At 39.8% G+C, this 17,068-nt stretch overlaps 2 protein-coding genes across 3 annotated transcripts in view; one reads left to right on the top strand and one right to left on the bottom strand.

The window, feature by feature from the left end:
• Positions 1–901: 901 nt before the first annotated feature.
• On the bottom strand, positions 902–8,125 carry DDX5 (DEAD-box helicase 5). The gene is made up of 14 exons (XM_024573341.4): positions 8,108–8,125; positions 7,274–7,460; positions 5,915–6,080; positions 5,470–5,566; positions 5,253–5,386; positions 5,094–5,159; positions 4,711–4,852; positions 4,466–4,626; positions 4,196–4,368; positions 3,735–3,845; positions 3,443–3,504; positions 3,288–3,347; positions 1,828–2,052; positions 902–1,608 (listed from the first exon to the last, which is right to left on the bottom strand). The coding sequence occupies exons 2-14, from the start codon at positions 7,315–7,317 to the stop codon at positions 1,205–1,207; spliced, it is 1,845 nt and encodes a 614-aa protein (XP_024429109.1). The 5' UTR covers positions 7,318–7,460; positions 8,108–8,125; the 3' UTR covers positions 902–1,204.
• CEP95 (centrosomal protein 95) overlaps positions 8,096–17,068 on the top strand; it is a 34,233-nt gene continuing 25,260 nt past the window's right edge. The window contains exons 1-5 of one of the 2 annotated variants that reach the window (XM_024573342.4): positions 8,096–8,394; positions 10,101–10,232; positions 10,978–11,085; positions 13,703–13,813; positions 16,555–16,660. In XM_024573342.4, the coding sequence (XP_024429110.2) occupies positions 8,376–8,394; positions 10,101–10,232; positions 10,978–11,085; positions 13,703–13,813; positions 16,555–16,660 (476 nt within the window). In that variant the 5' untranslated portion in view covers positions 8,096–8,375. The remainder of the gene's footprint in view (positions 8,395–10,100; positions 10,233–10,977; positions 11,086–13,702; positions 13,814–16,554; positions 16,661–17,068) is intronic. The other variant, XM_024573343.4, reaches the window with a different exon arrangement.

Here is a 17,068-nt window from a genome sequence, read left to right as displayed (position 1 = left end):
CCCATCAAACTCTCCGGGAAGACACACAGACCTACTTTCTAGCCATTATTTAAGTATTAGAAGGGTTGTTGGTGAGCTAAAGTTAAATCTAAAGCTACTTCTTGGATCTTTCTAGCAATAAACCCACATTGACCCAACAAGACTTATTAGTCACTGTACTTCTGGTTATGCTGTTTTCTCTTGGTTAACCATTAATTTTGATGAGGATTTTTTGTGTTTTCAAATATGATTACACCTTAGCTTGAAGTACTCCCAAGGTCCCTGGATTATTGGAGAAACATTCAATGACTCCCAGTCTTGACTACAATTAAGAGCCCCGGAAGCATGTGGAGAGTAGAATCTGTTTATAACCTGAACCAAAAACACTGGAAACAAATTAAAACTTAGCTCCTACCAACCTTATCTTAAAAAGTGTGAAGTCTTAAGTTTTGTCCACATTCCAGTAATTCACAACACAGTCAAGAGCATGAACATAATTTTTGGAAAACCAAGTTATTCGGAACTTTTAAACGATAAATTCTGCAAGAGAAATAGTCATCCATGTTCTCACACTAACCAGTTTGAAAATAATGCAATTTTTTATTACATAGTGCCCTATAACACTACGTAATGAAAAATATTGACTTCCTATCTTCAAATCTCAGTTCTCCATTCCGCAAATAGGCTATTCCATGACTCATCTTATGTAGGGAGGTACTGATAGAATGCCATTTAGCCTAAAATTATAAAATTACCTAAATCAATCTCGTTTTAATTCTTGCAATATGAATAAATCTTCTGATCTCCCCACTTCCCAAAACTAATTGAAAGCAGTTTAGTTTTTGATTAAAAAAAAAAAAAAAATCTAAGCAAAGTCTTACATGGTATTAGATATGTAAAATAAAGTACAATTTCCACTTAATTCAGTCTTCAAATATTTTTTATTGGAAGGCCATGCATTGCCTTCATTCATTGTATTTCAAATCACTGTACATTTACTTTTGTGAAAACACTGCCTGCATTTTCTAGTACAAAAAAAACCTAAAAATTGTTTCAGGAATGTAGAGAAATATCCAACTTAAATAGCGAAAAAGTGCACCATAATCACTGCTGCACTGCAGTCATTTCTGCATTTCCCATGTTTCTTAAATAACTATCTTGTCTGATAACACACAATATAAAGAGCAATTATGAAAAACAGACATTTACATATACTTCTAAAGTCTTATTGAGAATATCCTGTTGGCATTGGATAACCAATCATAGGCGCAGCTGCAGTAGCAGGATATGCGTATGCCTGTTGGTTCATACCATTGTGCATATTTGGAACGTTACTTCCATATTGCTGAGTGCTATCATAACCATTCTGGTAAGTCCCTGTTGGATTACCAGTCCTAAAACTGGTCTGTATACCAGCAGACACAAAATTACTTCCAAAGCTCCCATTGGTGTAATTGGTAGCACTGTAAACACCATTCTGGGTTTTTGCCCCAAAATCTCTCTTAAGCAGACTAGAGTAACCTCTGTCATAATTTTCCCTGTCTCTAAAGGTATTAAATCCACCCCTTTTGCCCGCAGAGTATCTGTCCCGACGGTCATCCTTCATGCCACCTCTACCCCTGGAACGACCTGTCAAGAAAAAAGATTGCAAACTGATTATTTCTGTAGCACAAGTAATTTCTAACACAGAAGGAATTAGGTAGCTCTTACTCACTATACATGTAAGAATATTTCAACTTAATTGTCCTGCTGAAGGTTTTTACTCACCTGCCAGTCCCATTTAAATGGGTTTGCATACAGTTAGTAACCTAAAACCACCAACCTTTCTTATTTTAAAACTGATCTTACCTGAACCTCTGTCTTCAACCAACTGAAGCAACTTGGGATTAATTGCTTGATTAGCTTCACGAAGCACAGAGATAAGGTCGCTCACTTGCTTTATGTTATTAGGTGTAAAGAAAGTGTATGCTGTGCCTGTTTTGGTACTGCGAGCAGTTCTTCCAATTCGATGAATATAATCCTCTGAGGAGTTAGGGTAGTCATAATTGATGACAAATTTCACATCTTCCACATCTGTAAGGTGTTGCAGTGTGGCAAAATAGCAATGTACAGAGTTTTGCACACCACAACAGCCAGACCAAAAATAAAAAGTTAGACAATTGTATTCCCAAGAAGGTACGGGCTGCAAAAAATACAGTTAAAATGGTTATCCATTCCCTGTAGGAATACCATTGAGGTTTAAAAAAAAAAAAAAGCACACGTCATCTGTGTCTTATTACCCACCCAATGATAAAACCTGTCCAAAGGATGTGTATTCCCTAAAACATTCCCACATCAGCAAGTCCCCTTACAGATCATCAAGTGACATCTGAATGCTTCTGTGCAGTAGGGCCACTTAAAAGGTTCACAGCAACCTCTTCATGTGCTCATTTTGAGGACCTTTAAACAAAAAGGTACATGGTCCTTTTGCATTACTCTCTCATCAGAAGTTCAAAATTCTGGCCACACTGCTTGTCTTGCCAAGACCTTACAACTGCAGCTGCAAGAAAAACATACCTGTCCCCCAAAAGTTGTTTTTATGCACTGTGTCTCGTCTAGGCAAGCGCTTCCAAGAAGCCAGGATTCACTTGAGAATGTGTCTCTCTCTGGCAGGTCTCGACATGACGACTACTGTGTAGGTGAGGGAGGAACTTTCAAAGCATTGCTTTCTTTTCCCACTGATTAAGTGTGGGAAGTTGCTCCTGCTCTAGAGCTCATGTGCCAGTACTCACCAATTTGTAAAAGGCTTATAGTACCTTTTAAAGCTGCTCTCTCCATTTCAAACTTGAACAAAAATTTCACTGAACATTGAAGTTTGGAAGTATTTCTTCGACATTTCAGCAAACTCACTGAAACTCAAAGACTCACAGATCACAGCAAACAGTCAGAAACAATGCTGTACCATGGCAGTCATGCAAAGCATGGGACAGAAGAAATACCACGGCAGTGAACTGTGAGGGTAACTTCCATTTCCCCCCGGAGAGAACAGTTTACGCGGCAGAGGTGGTATGTTCTGCCTTTTGAAGATTACTGGCACACTTTCAGCTTTTCACCTCTCTAATCGACTGGAAGCAGCCAGCCGATCACTAGTCCTCCATCCCCCTCGAGTCCTCCGATTGTCATGCCTAGGCCTTGCCACAAAGACTGCACCTTTATATGAAAAAAAAACTTAGAAAAAATGCAGAGGTTAAAGAAAGCAATAAACTTTCTTTAAAAATTATATGGAGATCTTCAGGAAAACCAAGCCATGAATTCGAGTTTGTACTAACCTAGCCCTCTGGAGGCCACATCTGTAGCAATCAGAATAGGAGCTTTTCCATGTTTGAATTCTGCAAAACAAGGCATATATATGTAGGATCACTAATCGGAGCAAAATCCTTTTGGGGGGGGGGGGGGAGTACAAACCTTCATTTGAAATACTTACCATTTAAAACCCAGTCACGTTCCTGTTGACTCTTATCACCATGGATACCCATGGCAGGCCACCTATATTAGAGTAAAGTTATATTAGTGACTGACACTTAACTGATAGACTTTAGTTTAGCATTTAAGCCATTTTTTGGTCACAGATCCCTCCAATTTCACTTCAAGTAATGTTACACAGTTTTTCCTACACTACCACAAAACTCAAATCCATTACTCCTGACCTAAAGTTTGCCCTTCCCCTAAACTCAGCTCTAATACATCTGCTGCTCCAATGGAGGAAGCCCACATACCCATCTCTCCTCATTTTTCTAGTAAGTTCATCACATCTTCTTTTGGTTTCAACGAAGACAATGGTTTTATTCTCCTTCTCACTCATAATTTCTTCCATCAGACGAATAAGTCTTAAAACGAAAAAAAAATTATACATTTTAAAAGAAATCTATGGTGTGACCACACATCTATGGTCAATGTACGTGGCTACAAACCAAAAAGGAACCCCTACTTAATATTAACAATCACTCATGAAGCAATTCTACCTTTGGCCCTTAAAATAAATCACACAACACCTGAGTTCCTTTTTCCTACAGGAATGCTATACAGCCAATTATCTGAATGAAGTTAAGCAAGAACTTTCAGAAAGACTGAAGGCTCATTTTAAATTAACATATTCCGATTCTCCCAACTAAGTCACTTTTAAAAATAACCTATGAAACAAACTCGATTTACACTCTATTGTTTTTGTATAACTTACTTTTCATCCTTTTCTACGTCGTGACACACATCCACAATCTGAAGAATGTTGTGGTTTGCACTCAGTTCCAGTGCACCAATGTTTATATGAATATAGTCTTTCAGGAAATCTTCAGCAAGCTGTCTCACTTCTTTTGGCCAAGTTGCACTCCACATTAGGGTCTGCCTGTCAGGCTAAAAAATTTTGGATTAAAAAAACAAACAAACCACCCTTGTATTCTAAGAATGAATTTAAAGCTAAGTTTGAAGAACTATATTAAAGGGCACTTACTCTTATCTGATCCACAATCTTCCGTATTTGGGGCTCGAAGCCCATGTCAAGCATTCTATCTGCTTCATCAAGGACAAGATAGGTGGTTCTTCTCAGATTTGTTTTCCCACACTCTAAGAAGTCAATCAGTCTTCCAGGTGTTGCAATACAGATTTCCACACCTTCAATTAAAACACAGAAATATAACTAAGTTCTAAAACTTTTTAGTACCAATGACAAAAACAACAAAACATCTCGTTACATACCTCTCTCCAAATCACGAATTTGTGGTCCCTTGGGAGCACCACCGTAGATGCAAGTAGACTTTAATCGACATGCTCTACAATACTCAGCAGCTACTTGCTGCACCTGTTGGGCCAGTTCTCGAGTTGGTGCCAGCACCAAGCACTAAGAGGAACAGAAAGTAGAACAGCTTTTAGCAGAATCCTGGGTCCTAGTTTCACACAAATTATTGTTATACCAGCAGATGACAAGTTCCAGCTAAATTTGGTAAGACAATTAATAGCTCTATACAAAACCACCACAAACCACCTTTTGTTATATATTCTGCAAGTCACTACATTCAACAGTAAGCCAAAAATTGAAAAAGAAAAGAAGTGTGTGTGTGTATATACACATATATACTTACAATAGGCCCATCACCTCTCTCTAGGAATGGCTGATGATTGATGTGGACAATGGCAGGCAGCAAATACTATTTAAGGGTAAGAGACAACAGAAGTTATATTAAAATAGCCCTGTCTTCCTTTTATTTCTTCCAAGTATCTCAAAAGTCCTCTCAACTTACAGACAATGTTTTCCCAGATCCAGTCTGTGCTACTCCAACCATATCTAATCCACTTAGAGCAACTGGCCATCCCTGAGCTTGAATAGCAGTGGGTTCAGTGAAGTTCTGTCTTGCAATTACATCCATGATGTTTGCTGTAATTAGCAACAATTTAGAAAAATTAGCAATACCACAAGAAAAAAGGAATTAAGAGAGAAAACTCAAAATTAGCACTTACCAGGGAAGTTTGCTTCATAGAAATTCAGAACTGGCTTTGGGCAGTTGTGACCTCTCACTGTAATTTCCTTGCTTCTTCTGTAAGTCTCCACCTCTTGCTACAAAACAAATAATCTAGTTGTCTTATGACAACCTCCCCTAACTAAATATGCGACCAGTAAGCACCTAAACTTGTAATTCATTAGGTACTTTCATGGTGCCAATTTAAACTGGGATCCACGTATGAAAACCCTACATGACACACAAAAAAATACTATCATGGTCAACCATCCTAAATAAAAATTCAAAGCCATCTGTTTGCAAAAATGAGTAACACTTCTACAACAGGTCAGAAAGCATGAAATTTTCCACAATTTGGTCTTTGCAAGACATTTTCGGGTCAGGTTTTGATTTACTTTAAGTCTTTATTGAGTTAAACTTGACGAAGCCACATGAAAATTACTCACAGCTGTGCGCCTGGCCAAATCAGGGTGTTCTTGATAAAAATTCTTCTCAAATTTGGGCAGCTCATCCAGGTTCCACTTCTTTTTAACTAGTTTCTCCCCAGGGTTTCCAAACTTCTTTCCCGATAGAGGCCCTGCTCTACTTCCTCCAAATCGAGGTGCACCAAACCTGAAATTAAAACTCAAACTTACACTTCCAAACGTCCACATAAGGGTTTATAAACACACTAACTTACCATCCCTTGGCACACCCTAAAGATGAATTTAAAGACTTTTGGAAGCATTACGACAATGCGTTGTCATTAGTGATCATTCTCCAACCAGCAATTAGCACCTCAGGCTTCATTTCCCATTGTCCCAAATACACACTATTAAAGTCAACGAAGCTAATAGCCCAGAATTTATCAGGTCGGAAACCAGCTCTTCAGAGGCCAAAGGCTCTGATTACAAGCTCAACCGCTTGTGGATACCAGTCTTTCCCAGGAGCTTAAGAATTAAGTATCTGGGAGAAGAGCAATACGAGAACGGAGGAGCTTAACAGCGATGTTATTTACCAGCTGTTTGCAAGCCAAGGCGCCTTAGTTTTAATGGCTAACGGGCAGCACAGGCCATGAGAGCTGAATAAGCGCGGTAGTGGTCTTCGGGACACTTAAACCAATCGAGTGGGGGTATCCTGCGGAAGGGCGCCGGATCAAGGTAGCAAAATTATATAAAGTACGGAAAAGGAGGAGGAGCTGGCAACTACCGGGGGAGGAGTCCCGGCCCGGGCGGAGTCGGCCGGGCGGCGTTCCTGCTGGGGCGGCGCTTCCCCCTTTGTCTCGCATTTCTCTCTGCGCCACATTTTCTCGACGCTGCCATTTTGAGCTCCTCCGCCGGGCGGGGTAACAAAGGCGCCGCCATGTCCGAGAGCGGCATTTTGTACCTGCGGCTCAGCCACATGGCCGATTCCTGTGGCGCCGGCCACCCCCCCGTCCCGACCTCATCAATAGCTTTGGAAGCGGCCCTCTCGGCTCCCACAGAATTACCGGGGCCCCTAAAACACCTCTCCTAAGGTAGCTCGTAACAGCGGCGACCTCGCCTGCCTCGAAGTTTTCCTACCCTTTCAATGCATCCCTCCGAATTCTCCCCTCAGTTAAGTCGCCGAGGTCCCGAAACCTTCCCCCAAACAAAAGATGAGGTTAAGGACCATTAAAAACAAAAATCTACCCATTTTACAAAAGTATCGAAATAGCGCAAACCTTTAACAAAAAAGACCCAAAAATAGGCTGAAAAACTAGGTTCCCATCGCCACCCACCCCGCGTTACCTCATAGGCCTCCCAACCCCCACCCGCCAGGCCTGACAGGCCCGTTCTCACACTCACCCTCGATCCCGGCCGCGGTCGCGGTCACTCGAATAGCCCGACATGGCGTCAATGATTGCGGTTGGCGGGGGAAAAAGTGGAGAGAATCGGGTGCGACGAGTCGCTGGAGGTGGCCTCGGCGACAGCGAAGCCTTGCGGGGGCGGCAGCGGCGGAGTGATAGCGATGACAAGAGAGCGAGCTACTCCCCTAGAGACCGGTGGAAATGAATGAGGTGCCGGCCGCGTCCCGGCAGCCGGTTTTATAGTCTGGACCGCCTCCTCCGCCGCAAGGAATGCTGGGAGCTGCTCTGTGACCTAATCACCCCGCCCTGCGCCCTGCGCAGAGGCCGCAACGCCCGCCGACATTCCGGAACCCGCCATGTTCCTGCCCCTGCCCCCACCCGCGACCCCTCCCTCAGATTAGCCCGTTTTGGGTTTTTGTTTTTGTTTTTTTTTGGCCCCTTTCACGGCTGGGCCCATCCACCACCACAGTGCCTCAACCTGCTCTCTCTTGACTTCACCTTTTTCTCGTCTTTCCACACTTGCAGGAAGCTACCCCACCCTTTTTCAGGCCCAGCCCAGGAGATAAAATGGCCAAGACAGGCTAACCTACTCAGACCACTTGGAGTTGTTTACGTCTTACAAAGAGCCTTCCGCCCAGAACCAAACGAGACAAGAAGGCGGAGCCTGACTTGTCGCGTGGCTGCCCCGCCTACCGGGTGAGCGGGCCGCACTACTTTCTCAGTTGGAGTCAGCGGAGGAATACAAAACGAAAAGCTCACGGGTAGCTCCGTGCTGATGCCACGGGAGACCGGCGGGGGCTGCGAGCCGACCCACGCTGTCAAAAGCACACACCTGAGAATGCCTTAGCACGATCTCGCCAGAGACTAGTATCTAAAGCCTCCAAACCGCCGCCTCGGCTCGAGCTGCCAAAGGAAGTGCTCTGATAACCAATCAGCAGCGAGAAGCCGTTTTAACATTCCTCCCTCTCTCACCCCTCCTTTCCTGCACTTTCGTTTAGTTCCCCCTCCTCTCAACTGTGGTGTCTGCGCCGAACGGCCCTTCCTGGACACCGTCCCCGGCACGCCCAGCTCGGAGTCCGGCGGCGACCTGCCTCCGCGACATGGCTGGCTGTGAGGCTGGTGAGTGCCTGCAGCCCTGGCGTGTGTGGACTGAAGCCTTCTAAATCCCCGACCCCTCCCCCCCCGCCGGGTTTATCTTAAGACCTCCGGCAGCCTCAACTAAATTTGCCTGGTGACAGATACCCCGTCATAGTGGGCGGGATCTCTGGATAGGGTCTCGTAGCCCTGCTCTCCCGTCGAGGGGAGGCCGCCGGGTGCGATTTTGGGATGGGGGAGAGAAGGCCCTGTGATTAGGCCCGTAGTACGCCTGCATCTTGGCTGCAAAAAAAGGGCAGTCGGGAAGTTTCTTCCCCGGACTGGTATCTAGCCACTGTCAAGGTGCTCTCTGCTCTTGCATTGTGGGGATCGGGGTTGTACATGCATCTGAACTTTTGAGGAATGACACAAGATCTGTTGATGCCCCCGCCAAAGTATTGGTAACGAATTTTTCTCTTCGGTGCCCTCTAGAGAAACCGGCTTGTCTAGCATCAATTCTGAAAAGCGAATTGATTTGGTTGTCTAGGACGCTTTCATCTTTTTCTCCAGGACAGCATTCAAAGTAGTTGTCACGGTTGGGCCACCCGTGAGAAATCGACACGGTGTGGGGAGGGTAGAGGGAGATAATGTGCCTTGAAGAGACGCGCACGCACATTGTTTCTGGGAAAAGGGATAGAATGTGCCTTCAACATACAATCACACACGTCTAGAACATATTGAATGTATTCGAATACAGAATAAAAGTACTTTCCCTTTAATCACCAATCACTTCAGGGAGCACACATTTCAAGATTTCTAAATTACCATTGGTCGATAAACCCTTGAGATAACTAGGCTTATTGCAACAAAATGGGCACAAGAAACCTAAACAGTACTGGTAATGTGCTAATTCTGAATTTAGGAACTTTGTGTGTGTGTTTTCCACATACTCTTTAATATAAGCAAATATTTAAAAAATAAACAGGCCCTGGCTGGTGTAGCTAAGTGAACTGAGCGCGGACCTGAGAACCGAAGCGTCACCGGTTCGATTCCCAGTCGGAGCACATGCCTGGGTTGCAGGCCTTGTAGGGGGCGCGGGCAACCACACATTAATGTTTCACTCCCCCTCTTTTTCCCTCCCTTCCGCTCTCTCTAAAAATAAATAAATAAAATCTTTAAAAAATAAAAATAAACTAAACAGTGCACTAGCGTTGGTATCTATTCCAATTCTGTAACAGCCTAAGTTAATCACCACTTACTTGGGCACCAGAGAAATTCTGACTTGCACAAGATAATTGGGTGAAAACATGACTAATGCTACTGGGAATTTGAAGCAACATCCATTAATTAGTTTCTAGTAGACTCAGAATATCATTAACAAGCCACCTTGTTTGGGACATAATATTCCTGTTTACTTATAAATATGTTCTAAATAAAAACACCTAATTATGGCTTGTAAAATAGGAACTTCAGTAAATAACTTAAGATTTTAGGTTGCAACAGTGAAAACTGGATTTGCATCGTATTTTTGACTGCACTGGAATTATAGGAGTCTGGAAGACATTCCAAGAAATTAAGTAGATCTTTTCAAAAATGATGCCTAGGGGGCCTTTGAAATTCTATCATAATCAGTTCCTTATCTTCTACAGAGTTCAATGTCTGTTTTGTGAGGGTTTTTTCCCTAATGTATGTATGACTTTTTCTAGTGCTATTTAATATTTAAGACCGAACTTTTTCCCCTTTTTCCCCAGCAGAGTGGGTAACTGTTGCCAATAACCTTCTCCTGAAATGTCACATACACCTGAGGATACATGAATTAGAAGATTGTGATGCTAATGTATTTATTGCACTTTATCAATCCATTTTGGGAGAAAAAGTACCAGGTAAGGGTACTAAAAAGTAGGAGTAATAATATTTATACCTTAAACCAGAAGTTACCAGTGCCTTTAGTTAGAGCCAGTGGTATTTATAAAATCTTAAGTTTTCTCTTTGTCTACAACTTATTTTAAATTATTGGATTCACTTCTTTAATGAACACCTTATGAGACTAAGCCATAATAACTGCCTTGGTCAAATCAGTTTGACTAGTCTTAGTCGTCACTGTTTAATCATGCTAAATGCCTTGTGAAAGTCATACCTTTATGTAAATGTACCTCCAAAAGCTCTAAAACTGAGTGGAACTTAGAAACTTGTCAGGTCCTCTTACTTAACCAATATAATGGATAAGAATTAGTGTTTGTACTGTATCCCTGGACATTCAATAACCCTCCTTTCACACCTGTTGTAGGGTTTTTTCCCCTCATGGAAAGCAGCCCACAATGATTGGTTCAAGTCTCACCTCATCTCCTTGAATTTAGGGACCTCTTTATCTTCCTTTAGCAGGGTGCTTAATGTAGAGCATATTCATATATTTATTCAACTATATTCAATCAATAAATATGCAACCAATAAAGATTCTGCTGTGTGGAATTCAGGCTCTATTAACTTTATTTGTACTTTTAAAAACCTATTCTTTTTGGGCAGAGCTTACTTTTGTAGCAGTTGACTTACTCAGAAGCCTGGTCAGAGACAGATAGATGAAAACTTTGACCCTCATAGACACAAAATTATGTAGCTTTTTTTCCACAGACCTCATAGCTAGTCCCAGAAGTCAAGAGGATGAAGCTCACAATGTCCAAGCAGTAATTGATTCTCTGGCCTTGGATTACCTACAGGTCAGCTTGTCTCACATAACAGGTTGGTATATACTTAACCATCAGATAATTTTGCATTTCACTACCGTATCTTCTTAGGCAGAACCCTAGACATTTTTAGCCAAATGAGTAATCTTATGAAGTAGACCAAATGGCAAGATTGAGCCAAGACAGTTGACTGGATATAATAAAGGCAGCCACCCTTAAGAGCTTTACCAGGAGAGTCAAACATTGAGTTTATAATGGATCTGGGTCAGAGTCCTAGCTGATAGTTTGAAGTGTGATTTTTATTTCATTATTTTGTTATTTTAAAGCTATCATGCTGCTTATTCGTAGTAGCTAAAAATTAGAAACACCTAAAAATCCATTAATGGCAACAGGTTAAATAAATTATGGTAGCTGCATAGAGGGAACTACTCTACAGCTGTAAAAGATCATTGATGATGCTCTTCATGTACAATGTTCCATGTTAGTGAAACAATCTCCAATGTATATTATGTGAGGAAAATGTGTAGTTACAACGGTAATGTGCAGAGTATGCTACCATGTGTAAATACAAAGGTAGAGAGAATGTATGACGTATATACAATTGATTTCAGGCAGAAGGACTCTCTTCTAGAAGCTTATACAAGAAACCTATAATACTGAACTTAAGGACTTCAGGACAAGGGAGGAATGAGACTTTCCATGGTTTTTCATTGTATACCTTTTGTACTTTCTGAATATTGAATCATGTGACTATATTACGTATTCAAAATAAATAAAACTTTAAATTGTTTTTGAACCTTTTCCAAAATAGAGTAAATTATTTCCAGCTAATGAACAGAGGGAATCTTGGAGACTTGAAACTGTTCTTAAATCACTAAGAGAAAGTTTATACTGTTGATCTATTCTTTGACAGTAGTTAAAGGAAGTACATGTTAATCGGGGTAGGTCATTTACTAATTTTAATTTGATATTGACAAGAACAAATTTTTGAAAAATACTGTCTGAGTACTGTTCTAGTTGAGTAAATGTGATAAATTAATTTGGAGATCATTCATTTTAAGAAATAATCCTGGAGGTCCCCTGTTCTTTTGCAATTTAGAATTGCTGTATCACTGGTTTAGGGCAATTTTCGGTATTTGTGCTTTTTAAACATATTATAGTAAGGTCATGTCTGCTTATAGAACTTTTGGTAGAGCTTCCCTTGATAACTCACACTTATCCCGTGAAAAGTTGCAAAACTGCTTACCTTGTGCAGTAGCCTGCAAAACAGCTTTTTACTCCAGTGTTTTATTTAAATCAGCTTCTCCTACACCGTGAAGTGCTCCATTCTGGCGGCACTCTTAGTTGCTGGGTTGGCAGAGTGTGCTCCCCATCCTGGAAAGTCAAGTCCTGAGTATGCCCTTGGAGTGTACTGGTATATCTTGTTAAGCCAGAAAAACATAAAGCTTAAAAACAAGATTTCTGTTTAGTTTAAACACAAAAGATCTGTCAAACATTGTTTGACTAGTAGCGGTGCAAAACATTAAATTTCCGGTTTAGGTTTGTTTTGCATCATGACTGAAGTTATAAATGGCTAGGTTCCCTTAAATATCAGGTTTTTACTCTGCTTGTTCCTCAAGTTTCTCAAGAATTAAGTTTGTTTATATCTGTTGATTAGAGTCTATTTTATGGGACATTTAACATGTCAAGTTTCCATGCTTTTACAAACCCGTTACTTGTCAGTGTTTAACTTAACATTTACTAAAAATCTGTTATGGACCAGGTGGTGTGCTAGGTACTATTAAAGGTTAATTTCTGGGCATAAAGTAGATGTGGGGGAGATGAAGCTGGAGAGGTTGGGGATGATGTGAGATTAAAAAGAGTTTTATATGTTGGGAGCGATGGACGGATTTTAATCAAAAAATGGTATGATCTATACAAAGTAAATAGGAATTAACAAATTTGAAAAAATTAGGAAATCCTGATGAAAGTATTCCAACAAGTTTGATTGTTTTCTTTTTATATTTCTTTACTGCTGTTGTCTTCATAACAAACCACCATCTAGAAGTAGGATTCCAAAATCTGAAAGTGTCTCTCCTGCCATATATTTTTTTAACTAGCCAAATAAAGTTCTGCTTAGCTGTTTCATACTTTGGTATAAATCTTATCAAAGGATGTTTTTTTAAGTCTATCTATTTTGCTTCTTGATAAAGGAAGGAATATGTCAATTAACTATCAAACAACATATTCAAGACTACCCCCTTTGTTTCTTCAGATACAATTAGGCATCAGGAAATTGATGTGAGTACAGTTGATCCTTGAACAACATGGGTTAGGAGTGCCAACTCTCGCACAGTCACTTCATGTATAACATAAGTCGGCCTTCCACATATGTGGATTATCAACCACGGAGAGAAAGTACTGTTTTTGAACCATGGTTGGTTGAATTCTCGAATGCAAAACCCTGGGAATAGACGGCTGACTCTATATTTATTGAAAAAAGTCTGCATAAGTGGATCCACACAGTTCAAACCTGTGTTGCTCAGAGTCAACTATATTACATTGTTTCTCCTGGGTTAGTTTATAATCCTTATATCTTGAACACTATTTTCACAGTAGTATATTCATTTCAAAATTATGAGGCTTTTGATTTCTTGGTTAAATTTTTTAATAGCTTTGTATTCTGTGTCCAGGAGAAAATATAGTGAAAGGAGATAAAGAATCTATTAAGAATCTCCTAGAAATATTTGATGGGCTGTTGGAGTATCTTACAGAACACATCAGTGAAACATCTCATGAGAAAAGTAAGTTCAAGAATAGAAATTTGGTTTGGCTTATTTTTGTGTCCCTTTTTACCTTTTATATTTGTCCCTGTTTTTCTTCACAGGAATTAGAATCACTAATACAGTATACCTGATAAGTTTAATTGTTAAATACATTTCAAGTCTTACTGTTCCAAGTGGTTGAAAACTCTATCCTAGACTTTCATCATATCATTTGTCAACTTGGATGTTACCTATAAATTACTTTAGTAAAATGTAATAGAGAGCTAAATTCTGGCTTAAATTGCTTATTGTGTGAAATTCCTGCAAAATTTCCTATGTCAGAACTGCCATTTTTGTTACAAATTTGGATGTTGCTGAGGTATCAGAGGAAGAATTGGTGTATTTCTCTCTTCAGCCTGCACTTTGGTTTATGATAACCTGCATATTTTTTTTTTACTCTTCAAGTAACCTTGTTCCCTAAATTATAACCATTTATTTTATAAAGTTTTTATTTTATGTTTTTTAATGATAATTATAAAGATCGATATTGTCATATTATTTTCCTATAGGGTTATGGTTATTCAAACTAGATTAGCAGTATATAAGAGCTATTTATAATCTTTGGCTCAATAAATACCATTTCTAGAGGTTTATCCTAGGGAAATTATACAAAAGAATGTTAGGTGCTTAAAGGTCTTCATTACAATGTTATTTATCATTGCAAGAAAAACCAAAACCCTGTATGTCTTAACAATTTGAAATTGGTTAAGTAAACAATGCTGTATGTTATGGTTGGAATAATATATAACTCATTTAAGAATGAGTTTACTATTGTAAAGTTACTCAAAGTTTCCAGCAGTAATAGCAATTAACATAAATTCTAATATAAATCAAGACCAAAAAAAAACTGGGTAGGCTCATCATTCCTGTTTTTCACATTGTTGATGGTGAGACCTGTGCTGTGATTTTAACATTTGAAGTTCATCTTAAACTCTTCAGTTAGAGATAGTTTTCTACCTTTATCCTTGTTCCTAAAAAGGTTTAAAAGCATGTATAGATAAGCCCTGGAAGGAAAGATTAAAGGCACGTTTTTGAGTGTGTAATATATATTATATCCCAACCGAGCTGCTCTGGGAAGACTCAAAGCTGCGTGCCATATTTACTGCTCTAAAAGAAACCTATCCTCAAGTGAGGGAGATAGCCATGAATGCATACAGTAAAACCACTACAGGAGAACTGGGGAAGAGTGAATTCAAGGCTACCAGTGGTATTTTGATACTCTGTGGCTTTTTAGTCATTTTAGCTGCAAGATTAAGAGGTAGAAAAGTACATCTAAGAGATTAATTTGGAAAATTATAATGATAGCCGCAGTTTTTACAATGTACTGCTTAATTGCAGGTTGAGAAGGGATGATAGTCACCTAGCTGAGGATAGGGAAGTGGGGATGGTAGTAGTTCAATGCTGAGGGAGGGATCTTCCCAGGGGAGGTCAGTAGTGTTTGGAGAGCTTAGTGCTGCTAGGAGGGAGTTGCTCAGAGAGGGCCTCCCTATGTAGTAGTACCTTAGTTGGACAGTGTTTTCTAAAGTCTAGTTGTTACCTTTGCAGGTCCAAATTTATATGGCAGTATTCCCTAGAGCTGATCAGATTCTTCAAAACACCAATTAATAATGGGAATAAATCTTTATTATCACTAGTCACATCAGGTGTGCAGAGCAGCTTCTTCCTGGTACCCGAGCTAGCATTTCACTTACCGCTGAAGAAAAAGGGGTGTGAAGGCAGATCATGGGCTCAGTGCTAAGTGCCCCTCACTGTATGACTGAAGTTCTCTAAGCCTTAGTTGTCTCATCAGAAAATCTTTCATAGTTGTAAAGAAGGGTAAGTAGGTAGATACACATAAATAGTTTGGCATTAAGCCTAGTTCAGAGTAAATGCACAATGATTGTTACCAATTTTTAAAAAATGTTGCTTGGCATAACTCCTGAAATCACCCCCCTGGTGAGTTAGAGTAAGTGCACATAACATTCTAATGTTATTCAAATGTTGCTTGGCATAATTCCTGAAATCACTCCCTGATGAGTTAGTGCCTGTGGTGAAAGTGTATTATTTATCAGGTATGTTCGGGTAGAAAAAAGGTTTGTACTACTAGGGAAAATGTTATCCAAGACTTAATGTGGTCTGACTCTTAGAGATTGAAGTAGGCTGACACAGTAATTTTTTTCTGAACCTACACTCTAGTCATCTTACCTCAGACGCCCCTTACAGATTGAGAGGTATAAAGGATAATGAATAGCCCTGGCTGGTGTGGCTTAGTGGTTTGAGCATGGCCTGCAAACCAAAGGTTGGTCCATTTCCCGGTCACAGCACATGCCTGGGTGGCAGGCCAGGTCCCCAGTTGAGGGCATGTGAGAAGCAATCAATCAATGTTTCTCTCCCTCTCTTCCTCTCTTCCCCTCTCTTAAAAAAATAAATTCTTTAAAAAATAACAATAAATAAATCTACCACCTAGCTTAAATAATAAAACATTGCTAATACAACTATAAACCCTGCTTTTAAAGCATCACTTGTATTGGTTCTTTGTTACCCTAGTAATACATTCTCATTATAGGTAATGATTTTGTTCTTTGTAATTCCACTTTTGCAAGGGTCCAGTTTACCAGGAGGAATTGAGGGTGCTCTAACTGTCCTTACCTCTACCCGCCCCTTTATAGAAATAGTAGTATATTAACTTGGGTTATTTTTGTTCGTTGTTTTTTGGTATTGTTTTTATCTATTCTAAACAGGTGAAATTGGACAGGATTTTAAAGAATCTCATGCAGAAGAACCTTTGGAAGAATCAGAAAGTACCAAAGGATCCAAATCATCATGGAAAAGAGTTTCTTTTGGAAGGTAGCACTCAATGTCTGTAACTTTAATCAAAAGAAGTTATACTTTTTCCTTCCTCTAAGAATTAAAATTGCACACACTATGCCAGAATGGCAGCAAAAAAGAAACAAAAAAATAAAGCTAATGTGAAAATTTTACTAATTTTTAAACCTCCCTGAGGAAGTTTTAAGATCCATAAGCTTTATACACTACTTAATTCTCAGCATTAGCCACCTACTTATTTTTTAATTTTTCCATTAATCTTCAAAGTAGTTTACATTTCTTGCAAAACAACTTGGAAAGAAGAGAAATAAAAAAGAAGAAAAAAAAAGAAATCTTAACCATTCAGAACTGAGTAACTGCTTTAACCTTTTGTTGTACTTTAGTCTTTTACTGTGTTTTTTAAATATTTGATTATGTTGTCTATATAAT

The sequence above is a fragment of the Desmodus rotundus genome, chromosome 9 (genome assembly GCF_022682495.2).
Source record: "Desmodus rotundus isolate HL8 chromosome 9, HLdesRot8A.1, whole genome shotgun sequence".
NCBI classification, from domain to species: Eukaryota; Metazoa; Chordata; class Mammalia; order Chiroptera; family Phyllostomidae; genus Desmodus; species Desmodus rotundus.
Note: the sequence above shows the minus strand (reverse complement) of the source record. Positions and strands in the feature narration are given on the sequence as shown.

Excerpts from the sequence above, each read along its gene's own strand:
- DDX5 (XM_024573341.4), bottom strand. The coding sequence starts at position 7,317 with ATGTCGGGCTATTCGAGTGACCGCGACCGCGGCCGGGATCGAGG. Across the intron at positions 5,567-5,914 it reads ATTTGGCCAGGCGCACAGCT|CAAGAGGTGGAGACTTACAG; the intron begins GTGAGTAATTTT and ends TTTGTTTTGTAG. Across the intron at positions 5,387-5,469 it reads CTATGAAGCAAACTTCCCTG|CAAACATCATGGATGTAATT; the intron begins GTAAGTGCTAAT and ends TGCTAATTACAG.